This window comes from Heloderma suspectum, chromosome 1 (assembly GCF_057233095.1).
Source record: "Heloderma suspectum isolate Gila_16-S chromosome 1, 16-S_ref, whole genome shotgun sequence".
Taxonomy (NCBI): domain Eukaryota; kingdom Metazoa; phylum Chordata; class Lepidosauria; order Squamata; family Helodermatidae; genus Heloderma; species Heloderma suspectum.
In genome coordinates, this window is record NC_139458.1 from 66,417,780 (window position 1) to 66,436,117 (window position 18,338).

The 18,338-nt window shown below is 45.9% G+C and overlaps 1 protein-coding gene across 1 annotated transcript in view; it reads left to right on the forward strand.

Annotated features, from left to right (window-relative positions):
* Positions 1–18,338, forward strand: part of RYR3 (ryanodine receptor 3) — a 593,263-nt gene that overhangs the window by 368,294 nt on the left and 206,631 nt on the right. Inside the window, exons 51-54 of the mRNA XM_084844796.1 lie at positions 3,233–3,373; positions 4,630–4,793; positions 10,353–10,431; positions 18,073–18,162. Of these exons, the coding sequence (XP_084700922.1) occupies positions 3,233–3,373; positions 4,630–4,793; positions 10,353–10,431; positions 18,073–18,162 (474 nt within the window). The remainder of the gene's footprint in view (positions 1–3,232; positions 3,374–4,629; positions 4,794–10,352; positions 10,432–18,072; positions 18,163–18,338) is intronic.

The following is an 18,338-nucleotide window of genomic DNA, read 5'->3' on the forward strand; positions in this document are numbered from 1 at the left end:
GTGCCTATCATGACAAAGAAAAAGGATAGAAAACCCTTCTCAAAACCTTTTTCTTTCTTTTGTTCTACCAGATCATCCTTTCAGCCTTCCTTTCAATCTAGAAAGTTCAAAACCTTCAATCTGCCCTGGTCTAGATCCAGGTTTCAAGCCAGAGGTTAAAACCCATAAGCTGCAAAATCTGGCACTACCCAGCCAAAATCCAGACAACAGTTCTGATACCTTGATGACCCTGGTGGGAGGAAGACTGAGCCACTTTCTCCTGGCCTGGGTGGTGACAGCATCAGACAACTGGACATTCAAAATGATTGGACATGGCTACCTAATTGAATTTGTCTCTCTTCCCAAACATAGATTCCTATCCTCTTCAGCCTCTTGGTCCAGAAAGAAGCATGCTATAGCCTTACAGGCAGTCAACCCCCTCTTAGACATAGGGGCAATAGAGTTTGTTCCCTTACAGCAAAGCTTCTTCAGCATATACTCATTGTTCTTTGTCATGTCCAAAGATGGGGAGGGGGCTGGACAGCCGTCCTGGACTTGAAGTACATCAACAAGTTTTTGGCATACCACAAATTCAGGATGGAAATCCTCCAGTCCATTCGGGAGGCCGAAGCATATCTCCATGTTCCCGTTGCCTCATCTCACAGATTGTATCTCCAGTTTGCTTACCAAGGCCAGCACTTTCAATTCAGGCCCTGCCCTTTAACCTAGCCTCAGCCCCAAGAGCCTTTTCAAAATTAGTTCTGTCAGTCATGGCTCACCTATTACAAGCCACGCACATATATCTTTGTCTCGATGACCTGCTGATAAGATCCCAGTCTGTGCAGCGAGCACATCGAAATGTGGATCAAATGGTACATTGCCTGACAAGTCATGGCTTCCTTCTAAACTAAAGTTTAAGTCAACTCATTTATGATGGACACTGTTTGCAACCTCATGTCCTGCTCCCTGGATCACATCCTCAAAATCCAGAATACAGTTCAGGGTCTGAAGCAGATACTAACTCAGTTCTTGGGCCTCATGATATCATGCCTAGGCACTTTTCCCTGAGCCAGACTGCACTCCTGGCCTCCACAGTAGCTTCTGCTCCCATACCAGGACAGCATTACCCACAAACGTCAGCACAGGGTCACCTTGTCACTGTCAGTCAGGCTCTCCCAAGGTGGGGGGGTAACCTCTCACAGAGGGGCACCGCACTCCAACTTCCCCCAAGAATCACCATAGCAACACAAGCCAGCCTAGATGGCCTGGGAGTGCACTGTCAATCCAAAATAGTTCAGGGGTTATGGAGCCCTGAGGACAAAAGACACAGTATAAATTGGCTGTAGTTAAGAGTGATTCCTTTGGTTGTGAAGCACTTTGCACCTACTCTGCAATCCAGACATGTGCTTGTGCACATGACAACGCTGCTGCCAAGGCACATCTGAATCGACATGGTGGAACTCTTTCCTGCTCCCTCCAGGCAGCAGCCTTCCTAAATCGGGTGGAGTTCAACCTTCTACCTATCAAGACACAACACCTACAGGGGTCTCTGAATGTCAAGGCAGATTTCCTCAGCCAGGCAGAACTTGACCTGGGTGAATGCAGCCTAGCCCAGCAGATGTTTCTCACTCTTCAGCAACACATGGGCCCAATGTAGGTGGACCTGTTTGTCTCTTGCAGCAACCACAAGCTCCCACGGTATTTCTCTTGATTTCTAGCACCAGGAATGGAAGGTCAGGATTCCCTAATATCGCCCTGGCCAAAAGGGCAACTATATGTCTTCCTTCCTATCACTTTCGTAGCAAGGGTGCTTCAGAAGGCCAGATGGGAGAGAGCAGAGATAGTGCTGGTGGCTCAGTACTGGCCATTCCACCCATGGTTTTCTGCAATTCTTCATCTGGAGTCCAAAGGCCCCTGGTTTCTTCCAGTGACTTCTCACCTTCTACACCAAGGGCTTATCCTACATCTGGACCCAGGCTGGCTACACCTACCACCTGGACTCTGAAAGGCTATTCTACTTAGATCTGGGCTACCTTTCTACAACTCCTGTCTCAAAAAGTCATCTTCCCTGGGGTAATAACCTTGGCACGATGGGTCTCAGAGGTAGCAACCGTTTCTGTAAGGGACAACCACTACATGTTCCATAAGGAATACGTTCTATGCCCTGACCTGTCCTTTATTCCTGAAGTCAGTTCTGCTTTTCATCACTCTCAAGACTTGTTGCTTCCATCTTTCTGTACCAAGACCTCACAACTTTCTGAGTGGGCTTAGCACCAGCTAGATGTGTGTAGGGCTGTCAAAATATACATTAACAGAACCACACCATTCTGAAAATCTGACTCTTTGTCCCTTTCAGCCCCAGAACAGTAGGGAGAAAAGCTTCAGGATAAACCTTGGCTTGGTGGCTAACAGCCTCTATTTTCACCTCATATGAACTACAATGCATATCAAAGCCAAGAGTTGTCAGGACTCACTCTATCAGAGCAGTGGCTGCCTCAGCTGTTTTTAGCACTAATGCTCCCTTATCGGAGATTTGCAAGGGCAGCACCTGGTCTACCTCCAATACTTCTGTAAAACAATACAAATTGGCAACATATGACTCAGCAGAGGCCTCCTTTGGGCAGAAAGTGCTGCAGCAGCAAAACACAAGACTCAGCCTCTTCCCTCCCTTGAAATTCTAATTGGCTTGTGCACATAGATGTCTCGTTGCTAGAACAGGGAACAGAACATTGGATACTCACCATGAAGATTCCTTCGTGTTTGTAGCAAAAGAGGCATCTATGTCACATGCAGAATTATTATCACAGCTGCTGTGCACATTCAGTTGAGCCCACCCCCTTTGGAAGGGCAGCAAGTCTACCCTTGGTCTGCTTTTTGTTCTCTTCTGCTGGTTTTTTCCTCCTTTCCAAATGTACCATTCATGTTTGGGCTTCCCAGAACTACTTTACCTGTTGCTTGGTCACAAATGAACTGGAGAAGAGAAGCCAGTTGGAGGGATTAGGCTAAAAGTCTGGCCATGTCATGCTCCCTGCCTTGCCCCGGGCAATGGTGGGGCATAACCCATAGTAGATGCCTCCTTTGCTATGAATGGTGAGTATCCAATGTTCTGATCTATAAAGAATAAAATAAACTCTCATAATTTAAACCATATAAAATATTCAGATTGACCATATTAATCTTTTTTGTTTTATAGAAGTTAGTTTGTTGTAATGCATTTTAATGCATTTTAATGCATTTTTTCTGCCATTCATAGCTTCTAACAAATCACTACGAGCAATGCTGGAAATATTACTGCTTGCCTTCTGGATGGGGAAGCAATGGAATTGCAGCTGAAGAAGAGCTACATTTAACTGAAAAACTTTTCTGGGGAATATTTGATTCCCTTTCTCATAAGGTAAAGGTAGTACTCCAGATTAAGATTTGCAAGGGAAACTATGGTGCATACCTAGGCTGGTTTACACTGCACAAATTGATTGTTTGAATTTTGCTTCCACTTAATCCTATACTGATTGAAAAATAAGTGCACCAAGTAAAATGTCTTGCTTAATCGCTAAAGGAACTATTCAGAGAACCAGATCCATAGGAACTCATTGATTAGTAAGAAAATAAATCTTAGATTTGGAACATTAAAAAAAAAAATCACATTGTCAGGTAAACTGATATACCTTGTTGAGTCTTACTAGTTTTAGTGAACAGTGTAGTGCATTGGCCAATAATGCCCCCCCCACACACACACACACACACATCTGACTTACTGTGAAGAGAGGGAAATCGGTGTGTTTTATCTCACAGATGCCTGGGGCTTCACGAATAGGTACAGTAGACATACTTCTTCTTCTCTCCCTGCAATTGGCTGGATTGGGTGGGTGGGGTGAGGGGAATTATGGTCCAATCCAGCCCAGAGAAGTCCGGATATGGGTAGCAAGTATGAACTTCGCATAATATTACTTGGCTACCTTCAGTTTTCCCTTTAATTAAGCTGGAAAATCACCACTTTGGTGGACTGAGCACGCTTTTGTTGATTACAGCATGTGGAAAACTCAAATTGGGTTCCTTCCTGACATACAGCCGTTTTTTCCTACTGATATTGCTACAACATGACACAACACAAGGACATTCATTCTCTTCCTACTCCTAGTGAACATTTGACAACTTGGGTGGGATGGTATAAATAAATAAAATCTCAATTTAAGCGAATGGTGTGTAACATCCATAAAATGCCAGAAAATGTAGATAGAGAGATAAAACAAAAATGGATTCAGAATGGGGACAGTGCTTCCTGAACTAGCAAATGCTGTTTAGCTTTTTTGCAGCAACCATACACACACACACACACACAATGAAAGAGGTAGTGTGTATGTGTGGGGTGGGAGTGCTTTTGACAGTACTGGAAATATTTGTGAAAAGCACTTCTCCTTTCAGCCAAACCCTTCCTATACAAAAATTATGCAATCACTGTGAAATAGATTCTTTAAGCAATTAATTTAAACAATGTATACATTTGGTCCATTATGCTAGGTGTGTTTTAAAAATTTGCTTCCTCGTTTATCAGCATTTATTAATGCTGCTTTTACATGGCTGTGTTGCATTAACTAACACTTCGCATGTTTTTCTATTGGACTTTCCAACCAGTTCCTATCTCTCCTGCAGAAGTATGATCCGGAGCTTTTCCGAATGGCCTTGCCTTGTTTAAGTGCAATAGCTGGGGCTTTGCCACCAGATTATTTAGACACCCGAATTATCTCAATTTTAGAAAAGCAGACGTCAGTGGATGCTGAAGGAAACTTTGATCCCAAACCCATCAACACAGTAAAGTGAGTCACAATGGCCTTACTCTTTCTCTTTAACTGAGTGCAGCATTATACCAGATAAAAATATTCTGTAAACACTAATTTTCATAGCAGATGTCATTCTGTTTATGGGTGATGACTGTTTCTTGGTGGTGATGACTGCCAAGTAATTGGGACAGTGCTATGGTCTGGAATGGAGTGTTTGCTACAACATCGAGGTGTAGTAACTCCTCGCTTTCCCTCCAGCCCCTTATTACAAGTCACTCAGCAGTGTCATTGGTTATTCCATGTAAACAGAATTGTAATGATAGAACATAGGTTCTGCTTCATGTTCTCTGTGCATCACACCTATGGGCTCTGCACCTGTGCTGAGCCTCATTTGGGAAACTTCTCAAGCTAGGGAACATTTTTGTTGGAATTCTCCCTCACCATCCACTGTGCATGTCCCAGTGGGTTCCTGCCTGTTCCCTCAGTTCTCTTTCAACCTCCTAGCAATAACGTCTTTGGGAGATTCCTCTGTTCATTGAGAACTTTTGTCAGTGTTTTTCACACTGGTGCTGAGGTCCTTTCTTTCTCTTTTTCGTCTTCTCTTCAATTTTTTTTTCTTGTTTTGTTTGTTACCTTTTGTCGTCTGCCATGGCCTCATATGGCCTCAAAGGCCCCATTTTGTAAATGTGTCAAATGTGGGAGTAAATTGGCCCCACTGACCCTCACTCTCTTAGCCTTTTTTGCTTGGTTGAGGGTCATTTACCTGATGCTTGCTCTTTGTGCCAGTCGTTCACTAAACAGAAGAACAGGTCTGACCGACTCCAGATAGAGCTGCGGAGGAGGGCTTTGTTGACCACAGATCCAAAAAATTCAGCTAACTCTTGTGTAAAGGAGAAGACAGTGGCAGCTATGTCTTTGTCAAAGCTGTCATCTCTTCGTCCCTCGGGTTTTGCTGACTGGGCCAACCCTCCAACTCCAGGTTGCTCTTTAGCACTTTCAGTAGCAAGGAAGTTTTCGAGAAAGGCTAAAGTTCCAAAGTCAGGATCTGATAGCCTCAAGAAACAAAAGAAAAAGCGGATTGCTGATAAGATTTCTGAATCTAAGATTCCAATCCCTCCACCTTTATTGGATTCACCTATCCTGGTATTGCCGTCGGTATCGAGCGCTCCTGTAATCGAGCCAATTTCTACTGCGTCAGAAGATAAAATATTGGAGCTGTCTCCTCCACAACTGGTTTCTCAGGACTGAGAAAGTTCTCCATTGGAAGATTGCCAGTTGTCGTCCTCAGTGAGAAATGAGACTTCTTGACAGCGAATGGTGATTGGGATAGAAGCTCCCAATGGTCTTTCCCATTGCACTATGTGTTCAAGGATTGGTATTATTCTTGGGATCGAGAATATTACTATGACTGAGCAAGATATCTTGGGGCAACTTCACCTTGGTACCGTCCTTGGATGTCAGTGACTCAGTCGTGTCCCCCTGCAGGAGATGACTTTGTTCCACCTCCGCCTGTGCCCTGTGTAAGGGCATCACTCATCATCCTTACTACGAAGCCAGGAAATGTCAGTCAAGCTGACTCAGCTGCCACCTTCACCTGCAGGGAAAACTAATCCTCTACCTGTTCCAGCTTCTAGACCATCTTCACCTCATAATTCTGTGGATGATTACTAGTTAGACTCTTCTTCGTATTCTTCCATTCCGCCTTTGATTCCTTCTCCAGATGATGTCATGGGGATGCAGGAGGGAGCTTCTCCTTTGGAGGACATGTTTCATTTTGCTGAACAGGTTAGTAAAATGGTCCATTCACTGGATATTGATGTGCAGCAACTGGAGCAGCATGTCCAGGACCCAGTTTTTGACGCAGTCCATGCTGAATCGTCGAAACTGCTTGCGGTCTTTTTCTTACCAACCCTCCTTCAAACAGTTCAACAATCATAGAAGGCCCCATCTTCTATGGCACTGACATCTAAATGGCTTGAATCCCTGTGCCTAGGGATGGCGGAGAATTCTGCCTCGGACCCCAATGAGGCCAGATTCTTTAGAAATTTAGAAATTCTTTAGAAATTTACAGCCAGCTGTAAATGGCTACATTTAGCTTAAACTAAGGGCTTTATGGCCACAAATGGCGTAGTGGATGCCATTTGCATCCAGAGTGAGCCCTCAGCCAGCGCTATGGCACGGCAATGGCAGCCGTATCGCTGGTGCTATGGAGCAAGCCAGCGGCTCCACGGAATTGCCGCGGAGCAGAGCCAGCCAAGGAGGATTCTGGGGGGAGGACTGGATCACCTCCCCCCCAGAACCCCCCTGGAACAAAAGGTAGGGGTTCTGCACATTCCTGCCTGTGCCGTGTACAAGAGAAAGACATGGCATTTTTATATCATATCCATGACCGATTCCTATCATTGTGGAATTGGCACAAAGGCAGTTGCAGAAGATTCATGCTTCACCCATTGACGAGGCTAGAAGACTGGATCTGTTAGGAAGATGGTTGTATTCTCCCACTGCTCTTGGTCTCCGTGTGGTGAACTATCAGGCCTGATACCAACTGTTCCTATGGGAGAAAATGGACTCTCTTTGCACTTATCTCCCAGAGGACTAAAGGAATCTTGCCAGGGGTTTTCACGTAGAAGCTGTCAAATTGTCCAGGCAGCAGATTAATAGTTCCCATCATGAAGCTGACTATAGCACTAAATCAGTGGTAGGTCCGATCACGTTCCGGAGGCATGCGGGCTTAATGCCTGAGGCCCAATCATGCCCTTCTCTCAAAGCCCTTTGAACCTATGGCCATGATGAATCTTCGGTAGCTGTCGTGGAAACTGGCCTTTCTGGTTGCCATCACGTCCTCTAGATGCTTTAGTGAGATTTGTGCCTTATCACCCCTACCTGATCTTTCATAAGGACAAAGTTGACCTAAGACCAGACATTTTTTTGTGTCAAAAATTCAATGTCAAAAATTCATTGACTTTGAATTTTTGTGAACCGCCCAGACAGCTTCGGCTATTGGGCGGTATAGAAATGAAATTAAATAAATAAATAAATGAATAAATAAATAAATAAATTGACTTTTTACTAAAGGTGGTCTCTGATTTCCATGTCAAACAATCCATCTCGCTTCCAACTTTTTCTCCAGATCCTTCTTCTGATCTGGAAAGGAAATTGCATGCTCTGGACATAAAGAGGGCATGGGCCTTTTATAAGTCGAGGACAGCATCTCTCCATAAGATGCAAAGACTTTTTGTGTGTTACAGTGGTCCCAAGAAGGACCTGTTTCTTTTCAAAGGCTTTCCTCATGGCTTGTGCAGACTATTGGTCTGGCCTATGATGTATCAGGCTTGGAGTGTCCATCTGATATTCGGGCGCATTCCATGCAAGCAGTTGCCACATCTACAGCCTTTGGCAACAGTGTGCACTTGTCGGACTTATGTAAAGCAGTGACATGATCAAAACCCTCAATGTTTGTAAAGCATTACAAACGGGATGTCAAGGCATGTTCTGACCATGCTTTTGCGTGAGCCATGCTGTCATCGGTCTTATTGTGAAACCCCTACTCACCAACCGGTAAGTGAGCTAGGGATGGTGGAGAATTCCGCCACAGATTCCAGTGAGGCCAAATGCACTGGCATTCGGCTCCCCGGAATCCATGGCAGAATGGCCTCCTGCCCCCCCACCCGCCCTGCGGATCCCCTCAGGACGGCACTTACCTGGGGCGGATGCAGCGGCAGGTGTGGCGGCGGCGCGGTGGCGGGGGCAGTGGAAGGGGCGGGGGCGGCGGAAGGGGCGGAGGTGGCGGCGTGGCAGCGGCGGCGGAAGGGGCAGCGGCGGAAGGGGCAGGGGCGGCAGAAGGTGCGGCAGCGGGGGTGGCAGTGGCGGGGCAGCGGCAGTGGGGGCGGCGGAAGGGGTGGGGGCGGCAGTTGTGGCAGGGGCGGGGGCGGCTTGTCTCCTGGCTGGGCGCAGCGTACGCAAATGGCGGCGGCTATGGTGGCCGCCATTTGCGTTCGCTATTTTTAGCCATTTTAGCCTATGTAAATATTTACGTAGCCGCTGTAGCCGCCGCCGTTTGCATCCCTGTACTTAACCATGATAGGCTATGTAAATATTTACGGAGCTGGCTGGCGGCTAGGGATATCAGAGAATTCCGCCACAGATCTCGGTGAGGCCGAATGCCAGTGCATTCGGCCCCCCGAAATCTGTGGCGGAACGGCCTACCACCCCCCCGCCCCCCGCGGATCCCCCCCAGGACGAGACTTACCTGGGGCGGATTTTCCGGGCGGCGGCGGGCGGTCTTCCGACCAGCTGCTGCCGCCGCCATTTCCAGGCTTGTGAAAAAAAAGAAAGAAAGAAGTGATAGGCTATGTAAAGATTTACATAGCCTATCATGGCTAGGTTTAAAAAAAAAGAAAAAAAGACATGATAGGCTACGTAAATCTTTACGTAGCCTATCGTGGTTGGGGGTGGGTTTAAAAAAAACGTGTACGCAAATGGCGGCTACACTATTTGCGTTCCCCTTGATTTTCGCCGTCATAGTCTACGTGAATATTTATGTAGATTAAGTCGGCCAAAAAGGCGGAACGCAAATGGCAGCGGCCATAGCTGCCGCCATTTGCATACGCAGTTGGGGTTTTTTTGTTTGTTTTTGTTTGTTTTTTTACCCGGAGCCCTCCGCGGCTGGAAATCCGGCTGCGGACGGCTCTGGCCGGGCCGGGCCTGACCGGCTGCTCCGCGGAGCTGCCGCGGAGTACAGCCGGCCGTTCGAGGATTCCGGGGGAAGAACGGAGCGCCTCCCCCCCCGGCCAGGATTCCGGGGGGAGGGACAGAATGCCTCCCCCCCCACCATCAACATAATCCGCGAAAGGTAAGTCACTTTCGTACATCCCTACCAGCAGCTGTGCGGAATCCCCGCGGAGCGGAGCCGGCCAGGCAGGATTCCAGGGGGGAGGACCGGATTGCCCCCCCTCCGTCGAGGATTCCGGGGGGAGGGACGGAGCGCCTCCCCCCCACCGCAAAGCAGATCTGCGAAACAGTAAGTGGCTTTCGTACATCCCTAAAGTGAGCTTGTTAATCACCTGTATGTATGATGCACAGAGACCATGAAGAAGAAATGCAGGTTGCTTACCTGTAACTGTAGTTCTTCAAGTGGTCATCTGTGCATTCACACTACCCACCCACTGTTCCCACTTTGGTGTCAATATCGAAGTTGATGTTGGTACTGAGGTGTGATTTTTCCCTCGGATTCGAGGCCACACCAGGCAGTTTCAAGGAACTGAGGGAATGGGCAGGAACCTGCTGGGACATGTGCAGTGGACAGTGCGGGAGGGTTCCCACCAAAACATTCTTCAGCTTTAGAAGTTTCCTGAATGAGGCTCAGTGCAGGTGAAGAGCCCAATGTGTGAATGCACAGATGACCACTCGTAGAACTACAGTTACAGGTAAGCAACCTGCATTTCTTGTAAACTGGAACGGTGTGCTTTAAGCCTCTCAACACTCTGTTAATTCATATAAATATGTATGTATACACATATATCATTAATATAGCTTCATGATATGCCCAATTGGAACAAATTATGTGTAAATTATATTGCTCTTTTGTGTTTTCAGTTTTACACTACCTGAAAAGTTGGAGTACATTGTCAACAAGTATGCTGAACATACACATGACAAATGGGCCTGTGACAAGGTAGGGATTATTATAAATCTGACAATTGTCAGAAAAGGACAACTAAGGAACAATGAAAGTTGAAAGAAATCTGCCCAATTTTTTCCATGACAAATTTGCCTTTCAGAGCCCTAGACTGTTATAGCATAGCAGCACTCTCTAGCAGTGTATCTCAATGTTTTTTCTTTCTTTCTCATGAGACTGGGAATATTCTGGCAGTTTCTAAACCTAGTAAAAATTATTCTCATTGCATCAGAGCATGTAGGTTGTATTTGTAGGTATTATTTATAACTGTATGTAAGCTGCTTAGATATTTTATTATATTAAGCAGTATACAAGTACTTAGCAGTGTCAGATAAATTTGTTTGGGGGGTGGAGTTTGATGGGTTTTCCTAGGTTCAGCCCCATGGACTTTGTTCCAGTTCCTGTCATGGCACTTGCAGTGAGTCAAGCTAGTTCATGGATTTTCTGGGCATTTTGTGGATTTTTTCACTCGGATTCTGCAATTTGCAGAAATTGCTCAGAATTTGCACAAATTACAGAACCTGCAAAAAATGTGCCAAAAAAGGTTCCTGGAGTTTGGGGCAGAGCCTGAAGTTTGGCTTACAAATGCAAAGTGCGTCGTAGATGCTGCGGAACTCTGTCAAGTTAAAAAGAAATGGATTTCCCAGTGACAGACATCCCTACAAGTACTATAAATAAATAAATCTAAGAAAAAGATTGCTTTCTTTTTTTCTTTCTTTCTTTCTTTCTGAAATTTGTATTTGAATTTAAATTTGAATTTGTAGTTTTTCCCAGTTAAACAGAATTCATCCTAAATTGTCTCAGCCTGAAGCAGTCCTTGTTGTCACCAGTACTTTTATCACTGGCCAGCAGAAAAGTTCCGCAAGACTGACTTAACCTTTCAGTCATTCATCCAGGAAGACTGAATGTGTATGAATGGGGGGAGGAGAAGCACTGTGGTGTCCAGTTTCTGATTATGTACAAAGTTTCTGATATCATGTAGGGAGCCCTCTGTGAGTACAGCTCTACCCACAAAGGCTCTCTGCCTACATGCTAGTGAAAGCACATAGGTCAGGGGAGAAGCCTAACACTGCAGTATTGCTCCCCCACGTGCACATTCATGCTACCAAATGAATGACTGTATTCTGGCTATCCCCTTCATGGATCACTGCCTTGCTGTGGCGAAGGGGCTTGCGTAACTCAGTGAAGCCATAAGCTATGCCGTGCAGGGCCACCCAAGAAGGACAGGTCATGGCGAAGAGTTCTGACAAAATGTGGTCCACTGGAGAAGGAAATGGCAACCCACTCCAGTATTCTTGCCAAGAAAACCCCATGGAACGTATCACAAGGCTAAAAGAGATGACACCGGAAGATGAGCCCCTCAGGTCGGAAGGTGTCCAGTATACTACTGGGGAAGAGCAGAGGGTATTTCCAAGTAGCGCCAGAAAGAGTGAAGTGGCTGGGCCAAAGCCGAAAGGACACTCAGCTGTGGATGTGTCTGGTGGTGAAAAGAAAATCCAATGCTGTAAAGAACAATACTGTTTAGGAACCTGGAATGTCAGATCAATGAATCAAGGTAAGCTGGAGGTGGTCAAACATGAGATGGCAAGATTGAACATCGACATCTTGGGAATCAGCGAACTCAAATGGACAAGCATGGGCGAATTCAATTCAGGTGACCATCATATCTACTACTGTGGGCAAGAATCCCTTAGAAGAAATGGAGTAGTACTCATAGTCAACAAAAGGGTGGGAAAAGCAGTACTGGGGTACAATCTCAAAAATGATAGAATGATCTCAGTACGAATCCAAGGCAAAGCATTCAACATCACAGTAATTCAAGTCTATGCCCCAACCACTGATGCCGAAGAAGCTGAGGTTGATCGATTCTATGAAGACCTACAACACCTTCTAGAACTAACACCCAAAAAAGATGTCCTCTTCATCATAGGGGATTGGAATGCTAAAGTAGGAAGTCAAGAAATCACCGGGATAACAGGCAGGCATGGCCTTGGTGTACAAAATGAAGCAGGACAAAAGCTAATAGAGTTTTGCCAAGAGAACACGCTGATCATAGCAAACACTCTTTTCCAACAGCACAAGAGACGACTCTACACATGGACATCACCAAATGGTCAATATCGAAATCAGATTTATTATGTCCTTTGCAGCCAAAGATGGAGAAGCTCTATACAGTCAGTAAAAACAAGACCTGGAGCTGACTGTGGCTCAGATCATGAACTTCTTGTTGCAAAATTTCAGCTGAAATTGAAGAACGTAGGGAAAACCACTAAACCATTCAGGTATGACCTCAATCATATCCCTTATGAATATACAGTGGAGGTGAGGAATAGATTTAAGGGATTAGACCTGATAGACAGAGTGCCTGAGGAACTATGGACGGAGGTCCGTAACATTGTTCAGGAGGCAGCAACTCAATCCATCCCAAAGAAAAAGAAATGCAAGAAAGCAAAGTGGCTGTCTGATGAGGCTTTACAAGTAGCTCACGAAAGAAGGGAAGCGAAAAGCAAGGGAGAAAGGGGAAGATATATCCAACTGAATGCAGAGTTCCAGAGAATAGCAAGGAGAGACAAGAAGGCCTTCTTAAATGAACAATGCAAAGAAATTGAGGAAAACAACAGAATGGGAAAGACTAGAGATCTCTTCAAGAAAATCGGAGATCTCAAGGGAACGTTTTGTGCAAAGAAGGACAAAGAAGGCAGGGACCTAACAGAAGCAGATGAGATTAAGAAGAGGTGGCAAGAATACACAGAAGAACTATACAGGAAAGATCTGAATGTCCCTGATAACCATGATAGTGTGGTCACTGAACTTGAGCCGGACATCCTCGAGAGTGAAGTCAAGTGGGCCTTAGGAAGCATTAGTAACAACAAAGCTAGCGGAGATGACAGTATTCCAGCTGAGCTATTTAAAATCCTAAAAGATGATGCTGTTAAAGTGCTGCATTCAAAATGCCAACACATTTGGAACACTCAACAATGGCCGCAAGACTGGAAAAGGTCAGTTTACATTCCAGTTCCAAAGAAGGGCAACGCCAAAGAGTGTTCAAACTACCGCACAATTGCGCTCATTTCACATGCCAGCAAGGTGATGCTCAAAATCCTACAAGCTAGGCTTCAGCAGTATGCGAACCGAGAACTACCGGAAGTACAAGCTGGGTTTCGAAGAGGCAGAGGAACTAGAGATCAAATCGCCAACATTCGCTGGATCATGGAGAAAGCAAGAGAATTCCAGAAAAACGTCTATTTCTGCTTCATTGACTACGCTAAAGCCTTTGATTGTGTGGATCACAACAAACTGTGTCAAATTCTTAAAGAGATGGGAGTACCAGACCACCTTACCTGTCTCCTGAGAAACCTGTACGAGGGTCAAGAAGCAACAGTAAGAACCAGACATGGAACAACTGAGTGGTTCAAAATTGGGAAAGGAGTACAACAAGGCTGCATATTGTCACCCTGCTTATTTAACTTATATGCAGAGTACATCATGAGAAACGCTGGGTTGGATGAATCACAGGTCGGAATTAAGATTGGTGGGAGAATTATCAACAACCTCCGATAGGCAGACGATACCACTCTAATGGCAGAAAGCGAAGAGGATCTCAAGAGCCTCTTGTTGAGGGTGAAAGAGGAGAGTGCAAAAGCTGGGTTGAAACTCAACATTAAAAAAACGAAGATCATGGCATCTGGCCCCATCACTTCCTGGCATATAGAAAGGGAAGAAATGGAAGCAGTGACAGATTTTATTTTCTTGGGCTCCAAGATCACCGCAGATGGTGACTGTAGCCATGAAATTAAAAGACGCTTGCTCCTTGGGAGGAAAGCTATGGCAAACCTAGACAGCATAGTAAGAAGCAGAGACATCACCTTGCCAACAAAGGTCCGTCTAATCAAAGCTATGGTTTTCCCAGTAGTAATGTATGGCTGTGAGAGCTGGACTATAAGGAAGGCTGAGCGCCGAAGAATTGATGCTTTCGAACTGTGGTGCTGGAGAAGACTCTTACAAGTCCCCTGGACTGCAAGGAGGTCAAATCAGTCCATCCTAAAGGAAATCAACCCTGAGTGCTCATTGGAAGGACAGATACTGAAGCTGAAGCTCAAATATTTTGGCCATCTAATGCGAGGAGAAAACTCTCTGGAAAAGACCCTGATGCTGGGAAAGACTGAAGGCAAAAGGAGAAGGGGACAACAGAGGATGAGATGGCTAGATAGCCTCACCAATGCAATGAATATGAACCTGAGCACACTCCGGGAGAGAGCGCAGGACATGGGGGCCTGGCGTGCTATGGTCCATGGGGTCACAAAGAGTCGGACACGACTGAACGACTGAACAACAACAACATTCTGGCTATGTTTCTATCCTGCTGAGTGTTTAATCATGTTGTTTTTTATAGTATTTTTAACGTGGCTGTATGCTGCTTTGGAGGGCCCTCTTGGTCAAAACATGGCCTATACATTTTAACATAAATAAAATAAATAAAAGGTTTATGTTATTCTTCATGCTAGAGGATTCAGGGTTAATTCTTTGTTTACTTCATTTACTTGTCATACATTCAACACAAGACAATACAGCAAATACGTTTTGAATGTGCCTCTACCTAACGAAAACTGGCATTTAACATCAGGGCAAACGCTAGCTTTTAGTGGTTCATGTTGCTGTGCTAAACACTGGTCCTTATCATGCGAACACACATCCATCCAATGTAATAACCATGCAATTCTCATGTAGTAAAGGCACCTTGAATATATGCTATGTAGGGGTCCCCAACCTTTTTGGACCCATGGGAACATTTAGGAATTTGAGAAAATGCTGTGGGCACCACCACAAAATGGCTCCATGGAGGATGTGGCTAGTCACATAATGCTGTGGGGGCCTTGCTAGTCAAAAGTGACCTAAAAGGGTCGGGGGAGAGAAATAGTGAGACTAGGAGGGAGGGGGAAATAGCAAGGCAGTGGGGTAGAGAGGAAAGACAAGAGCAAGGCTAGAGGCTAGAAGGGTGAGAAACAGTGAGCTAAAGAGGAGGGAGGAGGAATAGCGAGTCTAGAGGCTGGGAGGAAGGATAAAACAAAGGGGTAGAGGGGAGAGAAAGAGCAAGGCGAGAAGCTGGAAAGGGAGAGAAAGAAGGTTGTCCTAACATTTTCCAAAGTTTTTCTTCAAGCAATTTTTGTGAAGGGGGCAGGGAGGGGAGAGCTTCATGGGTGCCACTGGAGGTCCTGGGGGTGCTATGGTGTCCATTGGTACTGTGTTGGGGACCCCTGCGCTACAAGATAGGCACTAACTGTAGGGATGTCTGGCATGGGGAAATCTGGCCCTCCTGGGGCTCGATGGCTTTCCCAGAGCCCCTGGATCAGCTTGTGTTCATGAGCTGAGCCACAGCCTTCCAGCTGGAACTTGCAGATTGGGGGGGGGGGGTTCCCTGTAAAAATGGCAAGATAAATTAATTGTGGCTGTTTTTATAGGGGGAAAAAATGAAGCAACCACCATGCACAACACTCCCTCTCCCCTGTAGGGAGAGTGGGAGAGTTGTGCATGGCAACAGGAAGGAAGTCATCACCATGGGTTAATTGACCTGCAGGGCCTGTTGTGTTGTGCCGGGTACCTGCAGGTCCTTGGCATGCTGTGGCTTGTCATGTCATGCAAACCCAAGTGTTAGGGGTTGTTTGAGGGTTAGATAACCCGCAAATAATCCTAAAACAAACCATGTTTATTTGAGGGTTGTCTAACCCTCAAATAGACCCTGTTGTCTGGGTTCAGACAACATAACAAGCCACATCAAGCTGGTTATCCACAGGTAGGGATTTCATGAGCATCCATTTGGGGGCTCAAGCTCAGCAAGTTCCTGCCAGTTCAGCCCCCTGAATGCCTGTCCGCGACTTCTTGCTCTTGCCTGTCTTGGCGCATGCCGAGTCGAGCAAGCGTGGTGGCGTGCTCCTTGTCTGAGTGGTGACGGCAGGATGGGAAGCCTTTCCATCCTGCCACCGAGAACAACTGCACCCCTCTCTGCCAGTGCTCAGCAGAGAGGGGCGCAGTTGCTCTGGGCGGTAGTGGGAGAGGCCCTCTCCCATCTCTGCCACCTCCCAGAGCAACTGCTCCCCTCTCTGCTGCTGCTCAGCAAGGGGAGAGGGAAGCAGTGCTTCCCTTGCCTGTTGCCGTACTGCCGCCGCTGAGAGCAGCTGCGCCCCTCTCTGCCGGTGCTCAGCAGAGAGGGATGCAGTTGCTCATGGTGGCAGCAGCAACAGCGCCTGCTGGGCCCCTGCGAACAGCTAGGCTGAGCCAGCCAGCTTGTGTCCCAGCAGGAGCCAGGTCCAGCAGTGGGCAGGGATCCGGCGAGAGGGTCGCTGGGCAGACTCAGGTGAGTTCACACAAACCTACCCATGGGTGCCATGCAAAAATGGCACCCATGAATGCCCAGCAGAACACAACAGGCCCCATGGGTAAATTATCCTTCGGTGGGCTGTTGTGTCATGTGAACCAGGTCATTGACTGTAGGGAAATTTAAGGGCTAGCTGAGAAGATCTGGAAAGAAGGAATAAATAATTATACCTGATAGTACCAGTAACAACAAAATAAAAATGTTGGTTTGCATAAACAGGGACTTCTCTTTCTGGTAGTGCCCCCTTAGGGAGGTGAAGCACACCGGGGATCAAGAAGAAAGCAAAGACTACTTTCTAAGGATTGCTCACACTTACAGTGGTGCTAATGGATTCCCTTTACATAATCATTCTTTGGCTTATTTATACACATGGCTTTGTAGAGATACTGTTAAGTGTGTACACAGTGATATAAACCCTATTTGAGCCTTCTTACACGATAGAATCAGATGAAGGGGGAGAGTGAGGCCGCATTTGCTGCCCCTGTCCCTTCTGTCACACCCACATTGCCCAGCCCTGCTGCCTTCCACACATTGGAGGTGGAAGGTCTGAAATGTAGAGCTTGCTCTACTTATGTAGGCTCCCCACATGATTTAGAGCCCTGCATGACCAGGGTTCTTAATCATATTGGGAACCTGAAAGCATAGCAGGCTCCTCACTTCAGAACTTCTGCCCTACATGTGGATGGTGGTAGAGCCAAGCCAATGGGAATGTGATGGAGGAGGCATGGCCAGTGAGTGTAATCCTCCTCTCTCCCCATACATAGTAAAAACACCTGCATAGAACTAGAGGATTGAAGTTCAATTGATCTCAGCAGCTTCAGAAAGTGCTGTTGAGGATGTGGAAATTGTGGAAATCCTATGTAGCCACATACACAGGTACTTTCAGTTCACATGGGACTATCTCCTCACTCAGGGAGGGATTTTTTTTTTTTTGTCAGTTTCATATGAGTGGTGGCTCTGTTCCTTTATTCTATGGACTATGTATCTCCCAAAAACAAACTACCTGTGGGATTCACTCGTAGTTATACTGTAGTATTAACCCAAAGCGCAATGCTTAGAGCCTCCATTTGTCCTTAGTTCTTAGCACCTGGTAATCTGGTAGTGTTTTATATGTATCTGAACATGGAGTTTTTGCTTCTTGTTTCTTGTCATTTTATAAACCAATTCATCTAGTCCATTTACTTTTTAAAAGGCCATAAGGATGATCCCAGGCAATTAGTTCCAAAGGCTAATTATACACTGTGTGGATTACGTGTCTGTTTCAGACTAATGGTGGATGGAAGTATGCTGCATCACTTGATGACAACATGAAGACACATCCTTTAATACGGCCTTTTAAAACTTTGACTGAAAAGGTAATGAAGGAAAGTTAAACATTTTATTCAGTGAAATAATATTTTATGTGCAGCTTTCTTTAATATATTAGTATTGATGATGTAATGTGAAATGAAAATGGGAGAAGATGTAAATCCAAGTTCTACTTAGTTTAGCTAGCAAAATGCATCCAGGGAGACTCCAGTTTAGAATGTAA